Here is a 27,106-nt window from a genome sequence, read left to right on the forward strand (position 1 = left end):
GTGACTGGTTGGGTTCGCCATTTATTGTTGTCAGTTTGTCTTGGCTTATCGATCGAAGCAGAGGTGATTTAAAAAATTCGTTAACCTTTGTTGCATTTTTTCAAAACTTTCTCTATCTACACAACTACTTACATGTTGAATGATTCTATTTCTTTCATTTGTGTCAATAGTTTAAATAATTATTTTAAGGAAAAGGAAAAAAGTTTATTCTCTGGCAACTTACATAATAAAACATTCTCCTCGTTAGCTACATCATGTTTAAAAAAATGCAGGAGCCGTTACAGTAACATATGTTATTGAATATTCAATTACGGCGCTCATGATTTAAATTTACATTTTCTTTTTCAAAAAAATTAAAGATCCTATAGCCATAGCAGTGCCTATAAAAGATACTGCAGGAAGGAACATCTTATGGTCCATGAATGAATATTTTTTCTTTTTTTGATAATCTTCGTACGATTTTCGCGATGCAGCAGTTTCAACTGCTATAGGAAGTATGGAACGCCAGGTGATTTCTTGAATATTCTCTTCACACGTTTCACTGGAGGTAGTTTCGGTAGCAATGGGCAGAATGGAACATACGCTTATATGATCTCCAACCGAAGTGATGGTTACATGAATCTTGGAAAAGATTTTCAATGTCACTGCTGGCATGGAAGAATCCGCTGGAATCCACTGAATACCGTCTATCGGTTTGTATGAATTGAAAACTATCTTCGCAATAGACGACGTTGTCTAGGAAAATATAAATAATACAAATTTAAACTTACAATAATGCCATGAAAAACAAATAAAATCTTCATTTACATACCTGTGTCACTATGTTGAGCGTTATTCCAGTACCAAGTAGAATCAACTCGATATGTTCAGCATCGTATCCAACCACTCCGGCCATCGTTTCATGCGTCTGAACAGTTTTCAACCATTGACGATAGCAAAACATAAAGCTGGTATCTCCTGCTACCTTGGCTCCGTATCTTTTTACGCTACACGTTTTACCAATCTCCTGCAATTCTTCCAATGTCCTTTTTGACTCCTCCCCGAAACCTAACTCGGCAGCAAGAACGCGATGCACCATACAATCAGTATAGTGACGAAAGGGACGAGTAAAGCTTGTATATGGCAAGTTTGGCATCCAGCAGTTTTGGAATTGCAAGAGCAATTTATTCAGCACAGCCTTCGCGGCATCCGGGTGTTCTGCTGCAGCGATGATCGCATCCATCGATTCACGAACCGTTCGCGAGCTAGCGAATGAAATCGTATACCCATGCCCCGCCATTGTTTTCACAAATTCTTCAATCTTCTCAAACGGCGGTTGAGGATAACGTATTAGCGTTTTCGCTGATAATGCACCTTGAATTGCCTGAGCAGCTGAAGTATTGGCCAGGGCCACAAAAACGTCTAATGCCTTTTTAAGTTTATGCTGGTCATACTCGATTGGACACCCAGTGGCAGTGTCGATCCAGAATGTAAGCCTCGATTGATCAAGCTCTAGAAAACCTTCTTCGATGCGTCGTTGGCGGAGTTTTACAGCTATGGAATGCAGTTGGCACAGGATCAAACTCAACGATTGAACCGTATATCCATGGAAAATTTGCTGTACTACATCCTCACTGGAACCTTCTCCCTTTGCGCTGTTGATCACGATTTGTGCATTTTCGTAGGAGAGCTTTGCACATGAGTTGATCACACTTCGAGCAAAGCGCGTATTGACTACCGTCCCATCCCGGAGTATTTCGAAGAACACAGAAAATGTCAACTTCTCTTGGCCAGGGAGAAGTGAACATACATCACGCAACTGCTCCGGAATCATTCGATATACATTATCAGCCATATAACTTGTAGTCGCTCTAAGCTTGGCCAACTCATCCAGCTCTGATTGTTCGCGCAGGAAGTAGGTAACGTCGGAGATATGAACACCAATTTCCCAATTGCCATTTTCCAACATTTTACAGCTCAAGGCATCATCCAAGTGACGAGCACTAGCAGAATCTATTGTAAATGTACATTCTCTTCGTAGATCTTCCCTTAAATCGATTTCTTCCTGAGGAATACTGTACGGTTGTGTAGGAAGTTGCGCCAGAATGTGATCTGCGTATCGAGTTGCATCCTGATTCTTGTTGATCGAAATGGGTTCGTTTTGATTTTTAACTATATCATACTTATCAATTGATATCAGATTCGCTCCAATTGGTATATCGTTCTGCCATTCGACGATTTCCGCCAGATAGAAATTCGTTGCGACGCTCGTTGATCCCTTTTTATTTAGTTCTGCTGGTAAATTATGCTTGAAAACATGCAGTGGAGGAATTCGCCTATCTACAGGAACTAATACCCGATAGTTTGACTCCTGATGTGGAAGAAATTTTCCAATGCACTGGCGATTATGGCGTTTCTCGAGAATCGTCACCACGAATCCTTGAGAGCATCCTTTGATTCCATCGTTTTGTTTAGCCGAATATGTAGCTTTTGGCGTGTAGCTAACTTGTTTATTCATTACAAACACTTTCACCAGGTCACTGTGCAACGCGTATTGGCGCAGGACAATAGAGCTTATACACACGCATTCTTCATTAGTGCTCAAACCATCGACGTAGGCCATCATATTGTTATCTGCATTTATTCTCAGTGGTTGTTCCACCAGATAACCGACCTTCTTCTCCACTATCTGACCCACAAAGGACTCTAGCTTAGATTGCACGATATTGTGTGATTCATCTCTGATACAAGGCAGCGTCAACTCTGGATTAAATGTCCTGGTGATATTTCGTGCAAATATTATTCTGGCCAGTTTGCCAGTGTTCAGCACATAATTTACCTGTTGCTCAAATGTTGCAATTTTATTATTGGTAATATACTTCTTTGGGTTGACTTCCGTACCAACCGGCTTCAGGTTTGACCCGATCGGTATCGCGCCGTCCCACTCGATAATTTTTGTTTGATATAGAACTGGTGTGTTCATTGAGCTTAGTTCCTTTGAATGTTCATTTCCGTTTTGTTTTGAGCTGTCGTTATCAATCAGTTGCATCGATAAAAATGGCTTGTAAATACGCACCGATGGAATAGTTAAATCTTGAGGAACCAGCGTGCAATAGGATGGATCCTCCTGAGGAAGCAAAGGTCCAATGCACGTACGATCGTGACGTTTTTCGAGAATGGCCAACACGAATCCCTGGTAATTTTTAATAGCAGTAGCATCTGGAGCATTGACTTCTGGTTTATTAATAACAAATACTTTTACTAGATCGCCCTGCAAAGCATACTGGCGTAAAGCAAAATTTTTGATAGTAACGCGTTTTACTCGTGGCTCGCGGAAACACAGGAAAGATTGCTTATTAGAGTGCATATTTATTCTTAACACTCCTTCTACCACAAACCCAACGTTTTTCTCCACGAGTTGCTTCACGAAAGACTCCAAATGATCTCGGACAAGAGAAGGTGCTTTATCTTTAATTCCAGCTAATTTTAGCGTTGGATAACATCGTTGCTTTTTTCCTGGCCATCTAGTGGCATACAACAGTTGGTTCACGTCTTGCACAAAACTGTTGTTAATAGGGGATTTTCCTTGTTCGTTGGGTATTGGATTCATTATGATGTTTGCCTGTTTTGTTGGTTAACTATTGCTAACTTGAGATATGTAGTCTTTTTGGTAGTTTTCCATTAAAACACAGACTAGATACGAAACACTACTGCACGCTGCTGAAACTTGCACCTCTAACCGAACATAAAACAAAATGAGACCGTTTGTCAACTTTGACATAAGTAGGCGAGCAAACCCTTGACTAGCCAACTGTAATAAACATTTTTATTCACTTTTTTTTTTAATTTTCAGCAAATTTATTCACTAACATTGCACATAACATAATACCATTCCCGTACGCTATAACATTTTTTTTAATGCAGGCACTGTTTCAAGTTTTCAAATTACGCCGCAGATTATTTCAATTTAAACAGCTTTTTCACAACAGCCAGAGAGCTTATAACAGTAATCGCAGCTACTATAGAAAGCAATATTTTATGATTTATAAAATTTGTTTTCTTATGCTTATGAAAATCTTTGTATGATTCCCTTGTAGAGGTATTTTCGGTAGCAATGGGTAGTATGGAACATACGCTTATATGATCGCCAACCAATGTGATGATAACACGAACCTTGGAAAAGATTTTCAAAGTTACTGGTGGCATGGAAGAATTCGCTGGAATCCACTGAATACCGTCTATCGGTTTGGATGAATTGAAAACCACCTTTGCAATAGACGAAATTTTCTTGAAAAACATAAATAATGTTAATATAATGCTTACAATAATGGCAATAAAATAAAATCCTCTCTTACATACCTTTGTCACTATGTTGAGCGTTATTCCTGTACCAAGTAGAATCAACTCGATATGTTCAGCATCGTATCCAACTACTCCGGCGATCGTTTCATGCTTCTGAACAGTTTTCAACCATTGACGATAGCAAAGCATCAAGCTAGCATCACCCGCTACCTTGGCTTTGTTCCTTTTCATATTGCAGGTTTTAGCTAATTCCTCCAACTCTTCCAGTGTTCGTTTTGACTTCTCGCCGAAACCCATCTTAGCAGCAAGAACGCGATGCACCATACAATCGGTATACCGACGAATGGGACTGGTAAAGTTTGTGTAGACCAAGGTTGGCGCCCGATGATTTTTAAACCGTCCAAGCAGTTTATTCAGCACAATCTTCGCGACATCCGGATGTTCTGCTGCAGCGATGATCGAAGCCATAGATTCGCGAACCGTTCGCGAGCTGGCGAATGAAATCGTATACCCATGATCTGCCATTGTTTTCACAAAATCTTCAATCATCTTCTCAGACGGTGGTTGAGGACAACGGATTAGCGCACTCGACGATAAAGCACCTTCAATTGCCTGAGCAGCTGAAGTATTGGCAAGGACCATTAATACATCGAACGTTGTATCTTTGTGCTGGTCATACTCGATTGGACACCCAGTGGCAGTGTCGAACCAGAATGCAAGCCTCGATTGATCAAGCTCTAGAAAACCTTCTTCGATGCGTCGTTGGCGGAGTTTTACAGCGATTGAATGCAGTTGGCATAGGATCAAACTCAACGATTGAATCGTATATCCATGGAAAATTTGCTGAACTACATCCTCACTGGAACCCTCTCCCTTTGTGCTGTTGATCATTTTTTGTGCGTTTTCGTAGGAGAGCTTTGCACATGAGTTGATCACACTTCGAGCAAAGCGCGTATTGACTACCGTCCCATCCCGGAGTATTTCGAAGAACACAGAAAATGTCAACTTCTCTTGGCCAGGGAGAAGTGAACATACATCACATAACTGCTCCGGAAGCATGCGGTATACAGTATCAACCATATAAATTGACGTTGCTCTAAGCTTAGCCACTTCATCCAGCTCTGATTGTTCGCGCAGGAAGTAGGTAACGTCGGAGATATGAACACCAATTTCCCAATTGCCATTTTCCAACATTTTACAGCTCAAGGCATCATCCAAGTGACGAGCACTAGCAGAATCTATTGTAAATGTACATTCTCTTCGTAGATCTTCCCTTAAATCGATTTCTTCCTGAGGAATGCTGTACAGAGCTGAAGGTAGTTGCGCCAGAATGTGATCTGCGTATGGAGATGCATCAAGATGATGTTCGATCAAAATGTATTCATTTTGATTTTTAAGTAAGCTAGTTTGATCAAGAAATTTGAGATTTGCTCCAATTGGTATATCGCCCTGCCATTCGATGATTTCCGCCAGACAGAACTTTGTTGCGACGCCCGTTGTTCCCATTTTATTTAGATCTGTTGGTAAATTTTGTTTGTAAATACGTACTCTTGGAATTTTCGCATCCAGTGGATCTAATATACGATAGTTTGAATCTTGCTGTGGAAGAAGCATTCCAACGCACTGTCTTTTGTGGCGTTTTTCGAGAATCGCCACCACAAATCCTTTAGGAGGCTCTCTCCTTTCACGCCTCTCGGTTCTAGTTTTTCGTCTTACTGAATCTTTGGGATCATCGAGTTTTGGTGTATTCATTACAAATACTTTTACCAGGTCACCATGCAACGCGTATTGGCGCAAGGGAATAGAGCCTATACACACCCCTTCTTTCTTCCTTCTGGAGCCATCGACGAAGGATTCCTTGTTGTTATACACATTTACTCTTAATGAGCGTTCCACCAAAGAACCAACCTTTTTCTCCACCATCTGATCCACAAAGGACTCTAGCTTAGATTGCACGATATTCTGTGATTCATCTCTGATACAAGGCAGCGTCAACTCTGGATCATATTTCTTAGTGCTTTTTCGTGCGACATTTTTACAAGGCCGTTTTCCAGTGTTCAACAGATAATTCACCTGTTGCTCAAATGTTGCAATTTTATTATCGTTAATATACTTCTTTTGGTTGATTGTGTTATCAACCAAGTCCAGGTTTGACCCGATCGGTATCTCGCCGTCCCACTCAATTATTTTTGTCTGATAAAGAACTGTTGTGTTCATTGAGCTTACTTCCTTTGAATGTTCTCCATTTCCGTTTTCTTCCGACCTGGCGTTATCAATCAGTTGCTTCGTTAATAATGGCTTGTAAATACGCACCGATGGAATAGTTAAATCTTGAGGAACCAGCGTGTAATAGGATTGATTCTCCTGATTAAGCAAAGGTCCAATGCACGTACGATCGTGACGTTTTTCGATGATCGCCACAACGAATCCAAAATAGTTTTCAACGGCATTAGTGTCTGCAGGGTTAACTTCTGGTTTATTCATTACAAATACCTTTACCAGATCGCCGTGCAAAGCACACTGGCGCAAAGTAATATTACACAAACAGACGCGTTTTTTTCTTCGAACGAAATAGACGAAGGAATGCATATTGTGGTGTACATTTATTATTAAACGTCCTTCTGCCAAAAACCCAACATTTTTCTGCACGAGCTGATCCACAAAAGACTCCAATCGATCTTGCATGATAGCCTGTCTTTCATCCCTGATTCCCGTTAACGTCAACTCTGGGATGTATTGTTTCTTTTTTCGCAGGTATCTTGTAGGTCTTTTGCCAGTATTTAGCAGATAGGTCACCTGTTGCTCAAAACCATTGCCAATAGGAGTGTTTTCTTGCTTATCTTGTATGGGTTCTAAGGCTTTTGAGTAGATGGGGCTGTTCTCTTCCAACATAAAACTTTTGCTCGGCTGTGCTATTTCGATCTGCTCTACCTTGTTCGACGTATCAAATGGTTCGAAATCCGTTTTTTCGACCAACATCATTACGTCGCCCATCGCACTCGCTGCCGATTCCAGTTGCGGTTTGGGTTTATATAAACTTGTATCAGCCTCGAACTCATTCAACTTTTTTGTAGCGTTTACTGTTACTAGCTTGGGAAGCGGTAACATTTGATTAGCCTTGCCCTCTATTTTTTCAATCGATTCTAAATGCATTTTTGACTGATCTGCATTGGTAGGTGTCTTATTATGATTGTTTTCATTTTTATTCGTAGGCGTCTTACTCAGCTTCATAGCATCATGCTTGGGATGAGCCACCGTTTCCTTTCGCCCCTTTATTTTTTTTAAACCTGTACCAGGTTTATTCAGCATGTTTTGCTTTTGTTTGTAGGCGCTAACTCTTGTTAGCTTGGAATGCGGCACCTTTTGCTTACTATTGCATTTATTATGTTCAATTGATTCTAAATGCGATGTCGAAGGAATTGGATTAGCAGGTGTCGTTCGATGACTATTTTCATGTTTGTTTGTGGATTTCGGTATCGAAATATCATCTTTGGGTGGTTTCATTGGTCCTATTGTTTTACCAACACTTTTACCAGGGTCGGGTTCATTCTGCTTTTTACGCTTTGTTTTTATGCTGTTACCTGATGGGTTGCAGTTCTTCGTTTCATTTGGGATCTTTGACTGATCTCCATTATTGGTGGGAGTCTTCCGACGACCGTTTTCATTTTTGTTCGTGTACACCCTACTCGGATATGCTGCCGATTTCGACGGTGCTTTTGATTTAGCTGCTACACTCGAGCACGGTCTTGGTTCATTCTGCTGTTTTTGCGTGGTTACTGCTGTGTTAACTGTAGCTAACTGAATTGTCGTTTCTTCAATCTTTGCGTTTTTACTCGTGGAAACCATGCTGATCGCTGTGACATCAGTTATCGGATATGTTGACGGTTTCATCGGTCCTTTCTGTTTAACCACACTTGAACCAGAAGTGGGTTTTTGCTGCTTCTGTGGCTTGTTTTTTGTAGCATTCTTTTGGGTAATCTGGACTTTGTTCGCTTTGTCTCGACTTGTGGAGTTCAACCTCTGTAACGTATCCAACATCATGTTCAGCATCACGAAATCGTCTAGTCCGGTATCGATATGCACTTGTCCATTAGATCTCGCCCCGTTCGCACTTGTTGCTCCCAGCTTGGAATACGAATTCGTTTGTGTAATTTTACGCTTCTTACTTTTGCTCTGGCAGGCTTCATTTCCTTTGGTTTGTTTTTTGTTTACTGTCTTCTTCTCCATTACTGCATCACAAGCATTTACATACACAATGGACAAAACAAACTTTAACGATTTAAAACGAATACCTTCGGTGAACTGCGCTGGTAAATTGAGGTGCACGTCACTTGCTTTCAATATTAAATATGCTTTGGACAAAACTGTGGTCAGAAACTGGCTTTAATCCTTTTGAATAATACCGACGATAAGATTAAATACGCTGTTGCCTGCTCAGAATGAGTCAGACAATAAACAAAACCTCCTTTGGAGGTCGTAACGATTGACAATGAATGTTTGACGTATGAAAGGCGCGCTGTCATCTGTGGTAAACATATGTATGCCATATGGCTTAAACGGTTTGTGTTTAAAAAAGATTGGATTCAATAGTAAAAATTGATTTGTTTTCATCGCTTTTTTTTATTAAAGACAATACTTAAAAAAAATATAATTTCTTTATCATTGTCCAATGTTCATTTATTGTAAGCAAAAATTCAATCTGGGGCAAGAATTCCAAGCAAAGAGATGTATGGTGCTAACTGGAAGGAATACGTAAATTTGAGCTGAGTCTTTTCCCGCTAACCGTCTACCTCGTGTATCAGCGCATGTTAACATTTGTCCTAAAGCATTTCGCAACCCAGTTTTATTACATAAACAATTTACTTTCAACGAACGTGCACGAGCATTTATACAATTCCTCTAGCTGCTCCTCGTGTGCCATAAACATTTTCAATTGGGCAGGACAATTTTCAAGTCGAGTTACCAAGAAAATAAAACTTTGAACAACTTTTCTAACATGATATGCGCTTGTGTTACGCTGTGATGTCACACTTGCACATTTAAGAAAATAGTTGATGTAATTAATATACACGGGCTGACTTCATTTCGACGTTTTTGTCGAAATCTTTCTGACTGGCAGGCGGATTTGATTCTTCCTTGTCCGTCGGATGTACTTCGGCAGCCATGGGAAGCATCGAACATATAGCAATGGCACCGTGAACCAGCTTTATGGTGACGCGGACCTTAGAGAAGATTGTCAGTTTAACTGGTTCAATGGAACTATCGTTTGGAATCAACTGAAGACTGCCAACAGGATCAATTGGCTTGAAAACCACGGATGCCACTGCAGATATTTTCTGTAAGTAGAAACACAATAAACCAACATTGGTGAATGAAGAAAACGGTGTCAAACAAATTATTCAAAGATATACATTACCTTCAGCGATGCCTTCAAAACTATGCCCGAGTGGATCAGAACTAGTTCTATATGATGAGCACCGTATCCCAACACGGCTGCAATCGTTTCGTGTTGTTTGACCGATTCCAACCAGTGGCGATAGTACAGCATGGAACTAGCATCACCGGCCAATTTCGCATTGTATTTCTTTTCGTTGCAAATTGTAGCCAGTTTCTGCAACTCGTCCGGTGTCCGCTTCGGTTCGTCATCGATGCCCAGCGAGGCCGCAAGAACACGATGCACCAAGCAGTCGGCGTACCGTCGGATGGGGCTGGTAAAGTGCGTGTACATCGGAATGGCTAGTGCATAATGTTTGAACTGGTCCGGCCCACTGCCAAACGCCGAGCAGTAATACAACGCCCTCGTCATCGGTTTCGAGAGTAACACATTAAGCACGCTGCATGCCGCATCCGGGTGTTCGGCACCGTTAACGATCGCATCCATCGATTCGCGGATCGCCTTTGAGGTGGCGTAGGAAAACGTGTACCCAAAGCTCGCCAGTGTTCGTACCAAATTTTTCATCATATTCTCCGCCGGTGGTTTGTGGTTGCGGAGCAGTGATATCGAGGGGAACGCAGCATGAATAGCTTGAGCAACGGAAGTGTTGGCGAGAAGCATAAAATCCTCGATCATTTCATTACTCGCCCGAAGTTTATACACGCCGTAATCGATCGGACGCCCTGTTGCGGGGTCGAGGCGGAATGTGAGCTTCGGCTGGTTGATCTTCAAACATCCGTCGTCCAATCGACGCTGGCGTAGCTTGACTGCGATCGATTGCAGCTGGTTCACGATAATGCCCAACGATTGTACGGTGTGACCATGCATAATTTCCGGAAATAGATCTTCCACCAAGCCATCTCCTTTCGGGTTATCAAGCATCATTTGCGCATGTTCATAGGACAGCTGCGCACAGGAATTGATAACACTACGGGTAAAGCGCGTACTGAGCACCGTTCCATCAGGTTGCATTTCCCAGAAAACGGAAAATGCCAGCTTATCCTGCCCTGGCAAAAGTGAGCAAGTGTTACACAGCTGCTTTGGAAGCATATGATACACCGCATCGACCATATAAATCGATGTGGCACGCTGTTTTACAAGCTCATCCAGCTCAGACTGTTCGCGCAAAAAGTACGTAACGTCGGATATATGGACTCCCACCTGGAAGTTGCCGTTGGGCAGAACTTTACAGCTTAGTGCATCATCCAAGTCGCGAGCCGTGGCAGGATCAATCGTGAAAATACATTCACCACGGAGATCCTCGCGTCGTGCGATTTCCTCCTGCGGAATACTGTACGGTACAGAAGGCAGTTGTGCCAAAATATCATCTCCATACGGTGTGACATCGAGATTGTACTCAACGAGGATGGATTCGTTTTCTACCTCCAGTACACCACATTTTCCTATCGACTTGAGGATCGTTCCGATCGGTATGTCGTTGTGCCATTCGATGATTTCTGCCTGATACAGAACCTCCGTCACATCCGTCGACGCTGGCACCTTTTTACCATCTCCATCGCCACCTTCCATTGCGGATGTTGGCTGCGCTTCAATAAGAGCGTTGGGCCAATCTTGCTTGAAAATGCGCACAGGAGGAATGCGCATATCCCGAGGATTAAACGTACGGTATTGCTTTTTCCCCGGTCCATAGGGTGAAAATTTTCCAACGCACTGACGCTTGTTGCGTTTCTCGAGTATCTTCACCACGAACCCTACGTTGTTCTGTGAAAATGTTTCCTTCTGTTCAACAATTGTATCATCTGCTGTTGAATCTATGGTACTGTCCAGACAATCTGTGTCGGTCTCGGACAGATTGGCCGCCTGTGGGCTCTCCGGGCTTGCTGGTTGGTTCATGACAAAAACTCTCACTAGATCACCCTCCATCGCGCATCGGCGAAGTATGATGGAATTGATGTAAACATTTCCCTCGCGGGATGTGTCATCGACAAAAGACTGCGTATTGTTACGTACATTTATGCGGATCAACCCTTCCATCAGGTAGCCCACGTTTTTCTCCGCCAACTGACGGACGAAAGCATCCAATCGATCTTGCACGATCATCTGCGCTTCATCCCGGACATCCGATAGTGTCAACTCCGGAGTGTCGCTTTCAGCAGCACCCTGTTTGCCATTGTTCAGCAGATAGTTCACCTGCTCCTCGAATGGTTTGTATTGGAGCTTGAATTTCGCTTTTTGCTCGACTGGTTTGCTGGCAGGTGGTTCTTCGATGGTTTTCGTGGGAGCAATGTAGTTTTTGGCCTTCGAGAAGAGACTTTGCGATAGATGTTGAAAACCATCATTTACCAAAACCACATGTCGTTTGAACGGGTGCGGGTTAAGCAGTCCGAGCTCAATTCCGCGCTTCTCAATGTACTTTCTACGCTGGGAAGAGCTGAGCGTAAATAACAATAGCAAAAGCTTTTCCTCTGAAGACGCTTCCCCATCGGTATCTTGTTGTTCGTTGCGTTTAGGAGCACCTTTGGCAACCTTTTCGTGCTTCTTCGGTTTACTTTTCGTATCTTGTCTGCTAGATTCCGATTCTGATCGAATCTTCTTCGGTTTCTTCTCCTTGATCGTAGATTTGTCTACCTTTTTCGACGTGTCCATGGAGGCAGTGGGCACTTCCTTGCGATTCACTACCGGCTTTGCCTCTCGATGATGGTAATCTTCTTTGATGACATGGATCTGTTCTTCGATTTTCTGGATCTGGATCTTTAGTTTTACCAATTGTTGTTGATTCATGTTAAGCTGAACTCCCACCTTTTCATCGAACGAATCTTCCGAATTTTCATCAGAGCTGCCGGTCTCTCGTTTCTCCTTTTTCTCCATCGCTTTCTTGTGCATTTCTTTCATTTTCTTTTCTTTTTTCTTCAGCTCCTTCTGCTTAACGTCTTTAATCTTCTTACTCTTCTGTTTTGCTTCCTTCTTGCTTTTCTTTACTTCTGGTCCGACCATTACCTCCGGTATGCCGGGCGGAGGCTCGTCCGAATTCATCTTACGAACATCCAGCTGGGCAACATCCATGTCGAGCTTCTGCTCCAGTTTGGTTTCGATACTCAGCTGGACCAATTCCATTGCCACTTTCGCCACGGTATCATCTCCTTCTGCCTTACTCTGTGGGGCTGATGTGGAGCTTTTGCCCTGGTCAGTACCTTTAGCGGGTTCCTTTTCCACCTTTTTCACCTTTGCTTTACCACCTGCTGCGGGTGCTTCTTCCATCATCTTGCGAGTGGAGTCAGCGATGTCGTCTCTTAATTCACGTAGGAAATCCGCGTCAGACATGATATCTCAGCAATTTGCTTGCAATCTTTACACAATATGAACTAATGTTAGCAGCTTCGTTTCGGTCCACACTTGTTTTCTTTGTTTTCGGAATGTGTCAAAATTAAACAAAAACCTGGTCAAAAATAAAAGTAAACATAAACAAGGTTTATCGGTACTCAGCTTTGCGCTGGTCTACTGTGGTATTTCTATGCCAACTACTTTTTCTGCAAATTTATTACAGAAATGAAAAACAAAATGTTCCTGACTGGCTGGCTGGCTTAATAAAAAGACTATCTCCATTATTTAACCGAGAACATTATTTTATCACGCTTACCAAATTTAGCAGTTTGGCCCAAGGTTGCTAAATGTAGTCCTGGACATTCGTTAGCCTGTTCTGTCAAAAACCTCAAAAAACAACAAAGTGCACGTTTCTGCCTACATCGTACAAATAATAAACTATATTTTTAGGCACTAATTCAAACACGATGAAGAAAAAGCCGGCTACATTATCAGACAAGATAAACAAGCTCTTCGAACCGGACAAGACGAAGGATCAGTCGGAAGAATCCGGGGACGATACGGCACCGAAATTCAGTGAGTTCGATGAAGTACCAGACGAGACGTTCAGAAATGCAGCATTGAGTGAATTCCGGAAGCGTAACATAAAGTTCCTCGAAGATTTCGATCGGAAATACAAAGGAACAGTTTCCTCCAGAAAAGAAGTGCTTGATGGCGAGGAAAGCGAAACTGATGCGGATACTATTGATCACGATGAAAGTGAGAATGATGCAGAGCAATTCGACGATGATGCAGAAGATGATGGTGGCGAAGAGGATGATGACGGTGATGAAAGTTTAAGCGATGCTCCTAGAACCAAATCTATCTTATTTTTGAAACCATCGCATCACAATGATGCAGATAGCGAAGCATCAGAGGACGAGAGTGCAGTTGAATCCTTGGGGGATGATGATGAATCGGAAGACGATCAGGATGGATCATTTACCGAATACTTAGAAAAAAGTAAAAACCAATCCAAAAGCGATCAGATTACGTTAATTAGGGAAGAAAATCGTGAGGAAACGGTAAGCAAAGGTCTGGCCGTACAGAATCAGCTGAAGCTGTGGGAACGAATGTTGGAAATGCGCATCAAGTTGCAGCCCTGCTTGATAACGGCCAACAGTCTGCCACCGGCGGATGTGTGTGAAAAGCTACGCGCCGAAAGCGAAGAGTTTCGGGACAAGGTTGAGCAAGTCACCGAAACCGTTGCCCAAGCGATGGATCGGTTCCTCGAGCTGCAGGAAACTCTGCTCGATCGCTTTTCGGAAACAAAACAGCTTCTTAAGAGTGGGTCGAAAAGGAAAGGATCCGAGAAAAGGGCGTCAAAATCAAAACGGATTGCCCTGGACGAGTACGAGCAGTCGTTGAGCGGAAGGACCAATGACATGGTGGATTACCGAAATAGTGTGCTCATGAAATGGCACGATCGCACAAAAGTTGCTTCTAGCGTACGAAACCAGAAACAAACGCTATCGGTGTTGAAAAAAATCGAAGAGAGTCTAATAAACCGCGACGAACTGGTTCGAAAAACGCAACTATATCGTGGTGGATACACGTTGTTTGGCCGAGCTGATGAATCGCAAGCGAAAATTTCACATCCTGAAGAGGAACCTCGTGACACTCCGGACCAGGGCCCGCAAGCAATCTACGATGCGGAAATCTATGATGATTCGGACTTCTACCATCAGCTGCTTCGGGAACTGATCGAGTATAAGACCAACACTACCGATAGTCCTCAGGAGATGGCCAACAAGTTGGCCGAGCTGCAAAAGATGCGTAACAAAATGAAGAAATCGGTGGATACCCGTGCGTCGAAGGGTCGTAAGATTCGGTAAGTTTTCACTCCTTGTTTGTTTCAGCAACTAAGACTAACATACACTCGTTGAATAATTTCAGCTATGTTGTACATAATAAGCTGGTTAATTTTATGGCACCAGTTCAGGATTACGATTGGACGGATGGCGCAAAGGATGAGCTCTTTGGATCTCTCTTTGGCCGTATGCCTTTGGCCTCTGAACATCAATAATTGGCAGGAACGAGTTTCTTTCTCAGAAAAAATATACATAAAGCGGATACTCTGAAGTATTATCCATTGTTTTATTATTCACCTTTAAATGAAAAGAAATAAGAAATTGAAATAATGGCAGAATAACTAAAGTAGTTATTTGGTTATAGGTTTGTTGTCCAGTCGCATGATTTGGAATGTAAGCAAACTGTCGCTGTTGAGACATTTGAAACTTTTCTTTTAAAGTTTATCACATTTAATATACACTTGCTTACAGATGTAAGCAATTAACTCGATGTTCTTTCGGATATACGTTAGCCATCGTAAGGAATAATACGCATTTAAGTTAATTATATTAGATCATTTTTATTCATTTATTTTAAAAAATGCTCTCACAATCCACATTGTTTTGAAAAATAGAATGGAATTACAAAAAATAACGTCGACAAAAAAACTATCGATTAGGTATTCCTTTTTGTTCTAGTCTTAAAGCGTCTCACAGAAACTATCGCTCGTTTCCGAAAAGCTTGTGTCACGCGAAGCAGGAAATTTGCCACACGGTAGCAATATACGAAAATGTATTAAACCACATTAGATTCTGCTGCTCGATGAATGATGCAGCCGGCCTTCCTGCATTCGCATACAAGCATTCATTATCGTTTGTTCGGTTCGTAGTACTGCGTTCTTACATATCCTTAGCTTTAGTATTCGATGGTGCAAGTATTTGAATGAGAAGGCTTTGCTGGTTCTTGTCTCGCGTGAACAAACTTCTCGGACGGATGAAATCACTTTCTGCTTGATTTTTTATAAAACATCCGAAAATATGAATATTTTGTTGGACAGATCTGAATGAAAATTGCAGCCACGAAGTAAGTCACGGTGCGAACCATAACATTTCAATGCTTCAAGGAAAAGGAATGGAAAATGTGTGGAATACCTTAAGCAACTGATGGTTAAAGTTGATCGTGAACGAAGCTAGTCAAAGAAGGAAGAGATTACAGTTCGGTCTTCTTAGCATTGCCCGATCGATCGAAGCCCTTCAGCTCGCTCGACGCATGCTTGGCGATGTACTTAACGAAGTCGTCCACTTCGCGACCACCCTCGTAGCGTTCGGGGGTGCTCTTGGCATCCTTCGCCAGCCAGTACAGGGTCGGGAAGCCACGCACCTCGAATTGTGGAGGTACATCGTTTGCCGTAGCGTCCATCTTGACAATCGAAACGGCCTCATCCTTCAGCTTAGTGCCAAGCTCTTCCAGCGTCGGGGTAAGCTTCTTACAGTGTCCGCACCACGGAGCATAGAATTCGACCAGCGTATCTACGCCGTTGTTCGTGACAACGTCTTCAAAGTTCTTCGCCACGGCCACCTTTACCGGACCGTCGTTGCTCTCCGGCACCGGCTCCGACTTGACGTACGGCTCCAGAGATCCTTCCTCCAGCTCGGTCGCGAATGCCTGCAGGTTCTCGACGGAAAATTCATCCTTCATGATAAACTTCTGGTTCTTGGCGTCGCGGGCCAGAACCAAGGGCTTGTCACCGGTGTAGTCGTATCCGTACTCATTCAGCTCGTGTTGGAAATCGTCCTTGGCACTTACGGCAAAATTGACGCGTCCCACAAATTCCTTGGCCACCTTCAATACCCGGTTGCGCCAGTAGTTTGTGCCCTTCGGGTTCTTCACGTAATCCACGGCGTAGTATACAACCACGAGAGGATTCTTGAAGTCGCTAGTGGTGTCGCGCGAACGCACTCCAGCCAATCCGTGGAAGTTTGCCTTTACAAAGTCAGCCAGCTCCTGCTTGGTGGTTCCCTCGAACTTAACAAATTCCGGCTCGAATTTGTTCGCCAGCTGGCGGGCCCGGAATAGGTACACCGCATCGGTTTCACCTTGCTTCTCCAGCACTGGTGCGGCACTGCTGTGACCGAAACGAAGGCGTTCGCGTTGACTGTCGGCGTACTTCAGGAACACTCCCTTCAGATCCGACTCCTTCTCGAAGAAACCGACGACGGAAGTTTCCTGAACCTTCAGGAATGCCTCGAATGCATCCAGCGTCAGCAGATCCTTCGATGCTGGACCGACGATCGATTTCATGTACTTAGCGATGCCATTCGCCTCTCGAGGACCGTTATACTCCTGCGACACTTCGCCGTTCTTGAACACCTTCAGCGTGGGGTAGCCACTGACGCTGAACTTGTTACAAGTGTCCTTGCCACCCTCGGTACAGTCGACCTTGGCCAGGGCAATCGGCGGATCATCGCCACGTAGCAGCTCGGCGGCTTTTGCGTACTCGGGTTTCAATTTTTTGCAGTGTCCACACCTTTGAGAAGTAAAAGAGGGGAGAAAAAAAACACAATTTTTGTTGTAATATTCCCTGATTTAGCTTTTTTCAATCTAACGGAACACTGCTGACGGTGCTCAAGCCGAAAGGTTATTGACTTCGTTTGTCAAACTTGCCTATCGGACGTGCCAAACAGGCTAGGAAAAAAATAAGGAGTCACCTGAATTTTCCTTTTAACCACCATTGCGTGTTTGACTACGTTGCTACGGATATCGAATGAAAATTTCAACCAGTACATACCATGGAGCGTAAAACATGACCAGCGTAGTTTCCGTTTCAGCAACACGCGTCGAGAAATCACTATCAGTTAATTCCAGAACGTCGGCTTCGCCGGCAAGTGCCACTGCCATCATGGCACACAAACCTATCAGCAACCGGCTATTCATTTTTGCGTCCCTGAGCTCTCTGGGAAAGGCAACACGAAATGGACAAATAGTCAATGAAACCACCAGTTTTTATTTCTTCCCCCAGAACTAGAATCTACTGTGTATCATAATCTCAAATAACGTGGCCACTTACAGCACAGAATGAAACTCCTTTCTTCGGAACGGCAGAACACTTCCGATTTCTTGCAACTCAGAGCAATGAATGATGGAAAGATGGTGACTGGCACTAGACTTTTCTTTCCAATCTTGCTCAGCAGATGGCGACACTGCCACTTCGAGGAAGAAATTAAACCATTATAAATAAAGCTTATCGCTATATTCTGGCATTGTTTCTCTGGTCTGATTTGATCATAAACAATCATTTTGCATTATAGGCAGTACTAGAAACTGTTTAGAAAAGTATTTATTTTAGTTTCTTAACCGGCAAAGAAAGATGCATTTGAAAAATTATCCTCTTTTTCGTTGTCGATCGCTGATTGGTCCGCGCAATCCAAACACTGACGTGTCAGCAAATGACAGCTAGAATGATAGCTTGCTACTATCTTGAAATTAGTTTCTAAATACAAAAGTTTGGAATAAATTTAAAATGTCCTTTCTTTAATTCGTTGAACCGCTAATGTTATTAAAAGTTTAACTGATTCATGAAGCTTATTAAAGTGGTGTATACATAAACTGAAGCGATCTGCTTTTGTTACTCTCGTCGTTCACGATAGTCATTGGCATGAATAAATACACATTGTTCTCATTATTATCTACGATTCGATTGCATCACATAACTGCAACCCTGAACTGAACAGTTAAACGGTGGACATTTCGTGCTTACAATCTATCTTTTTATTTACTTTATTGCTTCTGCAACTATTTGGGAAAGAACCCATATTTTTCAACAGTACTTGTAGTGTGCTTTACTGCCACGCCGGATCTTATGATACTGTACGATCCTTCGTCTGATAGATCGATAACGGTAGATGCCGCTCTTTGCTGTTCTGAAAGTCCAAGTTGGCCCCCATCAAACACCGCGGCAAGGCTAGGCCAGAGGCATTTAAACTCATTCACATTCAGAGTACTCTGGCTGGCGCTCTTGTTGGCACTTGTTAACGCTATCGGGAGGGGGAAGTGCCGCGAAACATCACGGATGAACTTAAAATCCGGTATTCTAATCCCAATCTTAGAAGTGCCTGGATTAAGGTATGGATTATTTAAATTGTTGGACCTTCTTACCACGATGGTAACCGCGCCCGGCAAAAGTTCTTGTAACAGTTCACTACAGAGATGATTTGCCTCACCCCAGCGACGTAAATCATCGACTTCTGGTACACATATAGCGACGGGTTTTAGCTCATGCCGCCCTTTGATGTCGTAAAGCTTTTGTATTGCTTCTGGGTTGTTTGCACTACATGCTAATCCATAAACGGTATCCGTCGGAAGGGCTATAACGTTGCCGGATTTTAACAATGCAGCAGCGTGTCGCACTGCATTACCATCATGAACTGATATTACTTTTTCATGATGAAGCCTTGATAAGCGGTTCATTGTAAAGTCTCTCTTAGACCGCTTTACGGTCCACTGCCTCACTCCTGTGTAACTGATGATCGATCTGACGCAATCCACAGGCTTATTCATAATTTAACGTTGAATAATTATCCTTGCATGATGCCTTTTAGTCACGCCAGTTGTGTCCACACGTTTGATTACAGCATTTATAAAAAGTAGTCATTGGTTCGTCCGCAGACCGTGTTTGCATTTGCATGAAATACGCGCGATGATGAGCACAAGCGGGACACACTGCGTCGGTCGAATCTACGTTTTCCCAAGCGGCCGATCCTCCCATAACATGGTCCACCTCCTGTAAAAATCAACAACACCAATCTTATCGTATGAGTAAGAGTTCCTATCTTATCGAAGCCGGATATGCAGGACTGATTAACCTACCTTTAACTTTGGATAGATGCGACTTGAAATCTTACGCTTAATCTTGCAAATGTAAGGGCACGTGTTGCATGAGAACCGTAGAGAATCTGTACTTTCCTCCACAAGCAACAAATTGCCACAGGTAGGACAGAACATTAACATTTTCTCTTATAACTTCATTGAAAAATCGCAGCAAAAATGCACACGTTTACTAGATAGCAGACCGCGCGAGACAACATGTGTTTCACGAATCAAAACAATAAACAAAACACCTGATGTGACATACGAGTCGGTGAATGGCGAAACATGAAATACCGAAACCTGCGATGGATTCAAATAAACCGTTGACAATAAAACATTCGGCATAAGTATGTAATATTTCTCCTTTCTACCTTTGATTCCTTAGTCGAGACTATATAGCTATTACTAAAAGTAATTTGTTTTATTGAATTCTCTAGTGATTGAGTTCGTGCATTTCCTCGACGGAATTAACTACGGGGGTTGTAATGCTGCCAGGGCTGCTAGTTGCCGTGTGATTGCTGACTCCATGTGATCCATTACTTCCAGTCGCCGCGCGCTTTCCGAAAGAGATTGGAGTTCTTGTTTTTGGTACAGTAGAGGGTAGTTGCTGCCAGCGTGATGGTGGCCACACGATTTGGGTCGCTCGCGCCGTGATTAGCCCCAACGAAACTGGACCGAAAGTGTTGCTATCTAAGGAGTTGCCTACAAAATATTAATGTGTTAGCATTCAGCTTAAACATTTCTGGGCATTTCGTACTACCTGTGTGATCGCCTTCAATCCAACAATGTCCTTCTGGCACCTTCACGTACTGAACCTTATATCCTAGAGTGGAGATTACATCCCCCTGGAGAGCAACAATACGCTTGATGATTTTTTGACTCGGATCCTTTGGAGAAATCAGCGAAATAATATCTCCTCTTTGCACATCCATATTTCGCACTGCCCAGCGCGAAAGGAATACGTAGTCTGTTACAGCAGCATCCGGATTGAGCGCAGGTTGCATGGAAACACCTTCGACACGGGCCACATAGCCGATGCAGTCGAGCAGCGTAACTCCAACGGGGACTCCAAGCAGCATCGATTTGAGGAACGTTGGAAATCGCATGGCGAATTCTTTACCGGAGATACTTAGACGAGCACTAGAGTGAAGAACATTTTCCTCCACAAACCAATTTAAGATACTTTCAAGTGGATTTTGTTGCAAACCAAACAGGATTTTCGCGATTCGGTGTTTTGATACCGTTCTCAAAACTGACTGACGTTTAATGCAGTGAATGTTTATGTTGTATAACTAATACCGACAGGCCAACTGTGATGCGATACGAAGGCCTTGGCATACTAAACACCCGTTGAAAAACGATTGCAATCGCTACAAAAATTTCTAAATTAAACAACTTGATTCATTGATTTGATTTGGCTCAAATGTTTGTTGAAATTTTATAATTCTCTTTGTCATTCAAGTTCGTCTAGAACCAAGAAAATCCGCTGTTATATTTTGGCACATTAATTTAACTGTCAACACTTCCCTCCCTCCTCTAGCCAAGTGTTTACATTCAACCAAACAAGCATTTTCAACGCGGGATTTTAGCTTATTCGTCGTATCAACAAGATATTCACCAATGGAAATCACCAAGAAAAGTAAGAACATCGACTGTTTTAGCTTTGTGTGTACCGGAACTAGAAAAATGTGTTGTAATTTCTATTCGTTTCATTCATTCCTGCAAAGATTTCAACGATGAATTACCGTCCATTCGGGAGGCCATCCAGGAAGCGTCATTCTTTGCGATGGACTGCGAGTTTACCGGCTTAGCATCCGATCGTTTAATCTTTCCGTTCGATACTCCGGAGGAGGTGTATCTGAAGACAATCGAAGCTAGCCCTCAGTACATAATAGTCCAATTTGGTTTGTGCGCGTTCCGCGTCGAACCGCCGGCAGAGGGGGATGAGAGTAAGGCACCACCTCGAGTGACCTACAAATGCTACAATTTCTACTGCTACCCGAAAGGGCGCACGCATGTATTCAGCTGCCAGGGGGAAAGTATGCGATTTTTGGCGGACAATGGTTTCGATTTCAACAAACTGTTTCGCGAAGGCCTATCGTATGCTTCCGAAGCCGACGAGCAGCGTTTCCGTGCGGAAGTGAAAGAGCGTCAAGCAGCACGAGCGGCCGTGCTACAGGCGGCTGCCGATGAGAACTCTACCGAAACAGATTCGAAGCCAACAGAGTCGGACATCAGTATGATTCCGGTGCCGGAGGAAAATCAGCAGCAAGTGGACGATACTGATGCACGCATCAGCGCATTTTTACAGTCGGAGGAAAAGGAACTCATTGTAGGAAATGGCAATGCATTCCAGCGAAAACTCATATATCAGATGATTGAACAGCGTTACACGGGAAAAGTGTCCACTTCGACTGTAACGCTCGAGGACAACCAGAAAGCCATCAAGGTGGAACGGAAACGTACTGCTGAGGCAGAACAAGCCTTCGAACAAGAGCGAATAGCTAAGGAGAATGAGGAGTTGGATTCGAAGGTTGGCCTTTCCTTGGTACTGCAGGAGCTTTCGAAGGCACGCAAGCTCATTGTTGGTCATAACATGCTGCTGGATTTGCTGTACATTCTGAGACAGTTTTTCAAACCACTGCCAACTGACTACAAAGAGTTCAAGAAGCTGACAAAAGAAATATTCCCTATGTAAGTTCATTACAAGCGTTCTCAGTGCATTTTCTGATGGTTGATTTGATGTTTTGTTTTAGAATACTGGACACTAAGTACCTGTGCACAAATGCAGAGATTAAAGTCAACGTAAATTCGTCCGTGCTAGCGCACGTGTACGATGCGGTTAGACAACCGCCGTTTTCCATTCCGGATGTAAAACCTGCACTGCCGGCCCACGAGTATAACGTGGAAAACGGTAAGCAGCATGAAGCTGGCTATGATGCGTATCTGACTGGAATGTGCTTCCTGGGACTTGTAAGCCGATTCGAAGTCGATCTGCAGAATCCCACGAAAGATCCCGTGTTGAGAAAATATTTGAACAGGTATATAATCGCATGTGATCTCTCTTTATATCATTTTATCATAAACCAATATGAAAATTCATTTTAGAATTTTCATCTTACGGCTTGCAGACATTAATTACATATATCTTAATGGGAGCGAACGTAAGTAATATGACGTGTGAAGTAATACTAAACGTTTGAAATTAACCTGATGTGAACTACCCCTTTTAGCTACACACTCCCGGGATCACGTGTTTTACGTAACCTTCCCAGAGACCTGGCGGTCGAACGACCTGGTTGCCAAGTTCAAACCCTTCGGATCTGTACACTTAACCTGGATGGATAACACGTCAGCGTTTGTCACGTTGCACAATCGCACTGCCTCGAGCTTGGTATTAAAAACCATCGGCTACCATACCGGATTTTCGATCTACAGTTTCGCTCAGTTCTCGCAGATGAAATTGCAAGTATATACACTTTTTTTACTTCTTTCTCTATCTAACCATTCAAACGCGCTGTTTTCGGCGAATAAAACCAACTGATCTTTATGCAATGCTCCCTGTTTTAGCACACTGGAGTTAAACGAGGACGAAACAGTTCGACTGGTGCAGTTGCAACAGGATCAAGTGAGCCTGGAGGAAAGAGTGATGCAAACGGACAAAAAAAAGAAAAAGAAGAAGCTAAAAAGCAAAAAGTAGCCGATAACGGAGCGAAGCGTACGGCCGACGATAAGAAACCGGACGACGATCCAGCCGGCGGTGGCTGGCAAACGGTAAAGAGATCCCGAACAACCTTCAAGGATAACGACGAATGGTAAGGACTGACGACATGCATACTGCCGACTGCTCCCAACGCCACTAAGGATTTTACGCACTGGTCTTTGCCGTGGAATAATTCGATGTCGATACTTTGAAGCGATTGTTGAGAAGATTGAAATTTTAAATGGAATAAAATTTAATTAAAACAAAGGTTCTACGGTCTTTTCTTCGTATATCATATGATGGGTACATTAAAAACAACACTTTCTCTTACTACACGATAACATTCTAAGGACCCGATGGTGGCGGTTCAACGGTATCGGGATGTTTAGCCACACAATCTGCCTTCCAGTTGGTCGGTATGATACTCTGCAGAACTGTTTTCAGCTGGTCGATGGGGCAGAACTCTGTGCATCCCGGTATAGTGCGACGTTTTAATGGCTGACCGAGCTGTTTAACACCTACGACGACACCGTGCTTGCCAGTATTGGCATCCCGGTAGAGCTCCAAGACACCCATCACGCCGTAGTCGGGCAGCTCGTTTTCGTTCCACACTTTAAATGCCGACAGAATATTCACAACCGTCGAATCATGCCCGGCATAAAGGAAGATCTTCTTGTTGGCACCCGTTGGCTTAGCTATCAGAGCTTCCCATTCGGCGAGAGTCTTGGCCAGGAAGGGACCACCCTTTAGACGTTTCATCTCGTCCGTGTAGACATTCAGGGCGTAGCTTTTTTTCGTCAATGGGAGCAGATTTTCGGGGTAGTATTTTCTCGTCCAGGCAGGAAGCGGAAGTCCATACTCCGACTGTTTAAATTAAATGCCGAAATTAATACCACGCTCAATTCTTTCCGCGTGTGTGCGCCGACTTACCTCCGCCTTAAGTGTGCTGAAGAGCGATTGCACATCGTCGGGTGTAGCAATTTTCAGTCCAGTGATGTTGGTGAGATTCGTGAACAATTGCTTGTTAGCATCTAGCAGGGCAACGATTTCGGGCGTTTTAAAAACTTCATTCACGGTTTCCGTATAACGGGGACAAGACACTCGCACTAGAAGTAACTGGGAATATAAAACCGAAACTAATATAAAACAAACGCTCACATTAAAAGCTTTTCTTGGTCATTTTACCGTGTCCTGACTTAGCGGTTCACTAAAGTATGGAATCGGTTGCCAGTTGAGCCGCCGGTTCCATTGCAGCGGTGTATTCTCCGGTGGGAACAGTCCAGCCAGTACGAGTTGCATCGACATCTGCGTCCGCGATACTCCGGTTGTCTGGACATGAACGTTTGCTGCGCGGTATGTTTCTCCAACGAAGCGCCCATAGCGATTGCGCAGCCATTGACCAATGTGTTCATAGATCGTCAATTTGCCTTTCTGTTACGAGGGAAAGTTTTTTGTATTAAATACGTTATTCTGCCTGAAACAGTCCAGACATTACTAACGTTTGTTAGCTGGCCCCAGTCATATGGTTCAAATGTGTTGTTGACATAAGGATCATTGGGGTAGGTATCGGCCGGTGTCCGTTGTCCATGGCGGAAGAACTGTAATCAAAAGAAATTAAAATATGTTGCTTAAAGTTTAAACGACGATAGGCTTAATGGTAAGGAAATGGTGGTCTGTCCTAGACCCCAGCGATCATTCAATGAAATAATATTGAATGTGTATATTGTACATGATCTAATCGATTAATAATACAATAACAATCTCAACCTTGTTTGCTTTTCTAGGAATCTACGCGTTATATTATTCAAACGGTAATTTCTGCAAATCGATCGATTGATATGTTTCCGCTTCCTATTTTTATTTAAAACTTCCCCACGATAGGGTTTGATCGGTACTTACCACGTGGACCTGCTTCAGCTCGAAGTTGACCCGACGGGACGAAGGGTTAAGGAAGTCTCCATCGTCTTCCGTAGACAGATCCTCTTCCGACGACGGAGCCCCGTAAACTCCGTAGGCGGTGAAGAACAAAATCGTCGTGATCAGCACACTGCACGTTAACATGATAAGCACGCGTCTGCTCAGATAGTACATGGCGTAGCAGCGTTTGAGGTCCTCTTATATACCCGATCGGATGGCTAGGTGGATTACAGACCCCTCAACAGGATTCAGCGCGGGTAGAGGGGGAGAGTGGAAGCAAAACTGGGAACTGTATTTAGACGACTATGCTTATGTTTGTTCTGTAAGGTTTTAAAAGAGAGAGGACGTGCAAAAAGAAGAGAATATAATGTAAAGAACCAAACCAACACCGACTACCGACACATGTTATGTTGTCCAAAACAACGGGTTTATTTTTTCATAAGCCGGCTACAGTTCGACAATACTATAGACACAGCTTCAGGTTAAGTTTACATGAACGTGTAAGGCGAAGGACAGGGATGCGCAAAAATAACGAATACCGGTTTAAAAAGATGCATACCGGAGATAACAGCAGACTCGTACATAGAAGGCCGGTACGGTACGGGCGGCGATGGTTGGGTTAGTAATTTCGGACCGTATTAGAAGGACTTGTGCCAACGTTTACAGTGGAAGACAAAGCAGCAGGGGACACGCTGGTGTTGTTGTCTGTCTGCTGAACTCGAAACAGTCGCATCTGCGGGAGAACCGATCGGGTAACGGCAGACAGTAGGGTAGTACGGGAGGCTGGGTTCCTGAAACAAGAATTAAAAGTAAGCTCCAAACTCGATTACGTTTTCTTGTCATATTTGGGCCACAACCGGTTTTGGTTGATAATTAAAGTTTGATTCGAAGTTCGAAACGGTCATCGAACCACGTGATCATAACCTTGAACTTGCCACAAGTCATAAGTCAGTTGGCCTAGTTATGAGCGGTTCAGATACTGATACTACGAATAATGCTAGAGCTTGTTGGCTCGGTAAACAATAATAGAAATTATCAAGCGTTAGATCGCATATTTTAGTTCGACAGGTATAAGCCATCCTATTGGTTAAACTTAGAATAAACTAGTATATATACATGCTCGTAGTGAATTGTCTATCACATGACAAAAAAGGGTGCGTTAGTGTAAATTTGTTGGCCACAGTATAACACATTGTAGTAAGTATCAATAGAAAAAGTCTAGTGTTGAAGTTTTCCTTCGAGTAACAGGATGTAGAAGATTGGAAATTCTGACACAGATCTGTCTGGAAAAGCAAGCTGTACAAACTTTAAACTTTTTTTCAATGATGAGTTTCTATGGTGACGAATGATAAAAAACGAGCCACGTTTTTTTGTGTTTTAAGAATAGGCTTGTTGCTACGCAACTCTACAAGACCAGTGTGTAAGTAAGTTTAAGCACTTGCGGGCCGACATGTTCAAACAACTTTAAAACACATGCTTTAAGGTAAAGTAGGTTAAGTTCAGGACAAAACAACAGAACGCACTGTTGTTAGGCACTTTTGAAACCTTGCTGCGGTTGATAAGGCCAACGCGTACTGAGCAACACGCACTCTAGCAAACTGCATTCGCACCCCATACCTTTGCAGCTTCGGCGAATGTACCGAAAATAAATCATTTTACACCGCAAGCGATGCGTTTCGTTTCACGACACACGATAAGCGGCAAAGCGGATGCCTTCTCGTTCTGCTTGAGGATACGCATCGTCTGTCGAACTTAAAATTGTCTTCGGTACGCACACGCACAATAAACCCGTT

The 27,106-nt window shown here is 43.2% G+C and overlaps 10 protein-coding genes across 11 annotated transcripts; 2 read left to right on the forward strand and 8 right to left on the reverse strand.

Annotated features, from left to right (window-relative positions):
• Positions 1–188: 188 nt before the first annotated feature.
• LOC131265321 (DIS3-like exonuclease 2) lies at positions 189–2,962 on the reverse strand. The gene is made up of 2 exons (XM_058267580.1): positions 812–2,962; positions 189–735 (listed from the first exon to the last, which is right to left on the reverse strand). The coding sequence occupies exons 1-2, from the start codon at positions 2,960–2,962 to the stop codon at positions 331–333; spliced, it is 2,556 nt and encodes an 851-aa protein (XP_058123563.1). The 3' UTR covers positions 189–330.
• An 876-nt stretch (positions 2,963–3,838) lies between these two features.
• LOC131263716 (DIS3-like exonuclease 2) lies at positions 3,839–5,655 on the reverse strand. The gene is made up of 2 exons (XM_058265967.1): positions 4,339–5,655; positions 3,839–4,266 (listed from the first exon to the last, which is right to left on the reverse strand). The coding sequence occupies exons 1-2, from the start codon at positions 5,473–5,475 to the stop codon at positions 3,937–3,939; spliced, it is 1,467 nt and encodes a 488-aa protein (XP_058121950.1). The 5' UTR covers positions 5,476–5,655; the 3' UTR covers positions 3,839–3,936.
• A 3,434-nt stretch (positions 5,656–9,089) lies between these two features.
• LOC131263707 (DIS3-like exonuclease 2) lies at positions 9,090–13,074 on the reverse strand. Its single transcript, XM_058265952.1, has 2 exons — positions 9,698–13,074; positions 9,090–9,617 (listed from the first exon to the last, which is right to left on the reverse strand). Exons 1-2 carry the CDS (start codon positions 12,995–12,997, stop codon positions 9,342–9,344), a joined length of 3,576 nt encoding a protein of 1,191 aa, XP_058121935.1. The 5' UTR covers positions 12,998–13,074; the 3' UTR covers positions 9,090–9,341.
• Positions 13,075–13,396: 322 nt separating this feature from the next.
• Positions 13,397–15,118, forward strand: LOC131263715 (protein Aatf). The gene is made up of 2 exons (XM_058265965.1): positions 13,397–14,867; positions 14,933–15,118. The coding sequence occupies exons 1-2, from the start codon at positions 13,465–13,467 to the stop codon at positions 15,060–15,062; spliced, it is 1,533 nt and encodes a 510-aa protein (XP_058121948.1). The 5' UTR covers positions 13,397–13,464; the 3' UTR covers positions 15,063–15,118.
• A 337-nt stretch (positions 15,119–15,455) lies between these two features.
• On the reverse strand, positions 15,456–17,997 carry LOC131263717 (protein disulfide-isomerase A3). The gene is made up of 3 exons (XM_058265968.1): positions 17,895–17,997; positions 17,616–17,780; positions 15,456–17,354 (listed from the first exon to the last, which is right to left on the reverse strand). The coding sequence occupies exons 2-3, from the start codon at positions 17,759–17,761 to the stop codon at positions 16,037–16,039; spliced, it is 1,464 nt and encodes a 487-aa protein (XP_058121951.1). The 5' UTR covers positions 17,762–17,780; positions 17,895–17,997; the 3' UTR covers positions 15,456–16,036.
• A 581-nt stretch (positions 17,998–18,578) lies between these two features.
• On the reverse strand, positions 18,579–19,386 carry LOC131263726 (threonylcarbamoyl-AMP synthase). The gene has a single exon (XM_058265978.1). The coding sequence runs from the start codon at positions 19,382–19,384 to the stop codon at positions 18,620–18,622; it is 765 nt and encodes a 254-aa protein (XP_058121961.1). The 5' UTR covers positions 19,385–19,386; the 3' UTR covers positions 18,579–18,619.
• On the reverse strand, positions 19,386–19,888 carry LOC131263734 (DNA-directed RNA polymerase III subunit RPC10). The gene is made up of 2 exons (XM_058265988.1): positions 19,694–19,888; positions 19,386–19,607 (listed from the first exon to the last, which is right to left on the reverse strand). The coding sequence occupies exons 1-2, from the start codon at positions 19,832–19,834 to the stop codon at positions 19,422–19,424; spliced, it is 327 nt and encodes a 108-aa protein (XP_058121971.1). The 5' UTR covers positions 19,835–19,888; the 3' UTR covers positions 19,386–19,421.
• Positions 19,889–20,097: 209 nt separating this feature from the next.
• On the reverse strand, positions 20,098–20,932 carry LOC131263728 (mitochondrial inner membrane protease subunit 2). The gene is made up of 2 exons (XM_058265982.1): positions 20,454–20,932; positions 20,098–20,395 (listed from the first exon to the last, which is right to left on the reverse strand). Exons 1-2 carry the CDS (start codon positions 20,797–20,799, stop codon positions 20,127–20,129), a joined length of 615 nt encoding a protein of 204 aa, XP_058121965.1. The 5' UTR covers positions 20,800–20,932; the 3' UTR covers positions 20,098–20,126.
• Positions 20,933–21,055: 123 nt separating this feature from the next.
• Positions 21,056–23,663, forward strand: LOC131263714 (poly(A)-specific ribonuclease PARN-like). 2 transcript variants are annotated; one of them, XM_058265964.1, is made up of 6 exons: positions 21,056–21,332; positions 21,421–22,387; positions 22,450–22,734; positions 22,802–22,857; positions 22,927–23,158; positions 23,264–23,663. In XM_058265964.1, the coding sequence occupies exons 1-6, from the start codon at positions 21,314–21,316 to the stop codon at positions 23,391–23,393; spliced, it is 1,689 nt and encodes a 562-aa protein (XP_058121947.1). In that variant the 5' UTR covers positions 21,056–21,313; the 3' UTR covers positions 23,394–23,663. The 2 variants fall into 2 exon arrangements, with proteins under 2 accessions (XP_058121947.1, XP_058121946.1); XM_058265963.1 differs by having other exon boundaries at positions 21,069–21,332; positions 22,927–23,162.
• LOC131263722 (venom acid phosphatase Acph-1) lies at positions 23,626–25,536 on the reverse strand. The gene is made up of 5 exons (XM_058265974.1): positions 25,296–25,536; positions 24,896–24,994; positions 24,582–24,827; positions 24,327–24,512; positions 23,626–24,260 (listed from the first exon to the last, which is right to left on the reverse strand). Exons 1-5 carry the CDS (start codon positions 25,485–25,487, stop codon positions 23,742–23,744), a joined length of 1,242 nt encoding a protein of 413 aa, XP_058121957.1. The 5' UTR covers positions 25,488–25,536; the 3' UTR covers positions 23,626–23,741.
• Between the last annotated feature and the right edge of the window lie 1,570 nt (positions 25,537–27,106).

This window comes from Anopheles coustani, chromosome 2 (genome assembly GCF_943734705.1).
Source record: "Anopheles coustani chromosome 2, idAnoCousDA_361_x.2, whole genome shotgun sequence".
NCBI lineage: Eukaryota > Metazoa > Arthropoda > Insecta > Diptera > Culicidae > Anopheles > Anopheles coustani.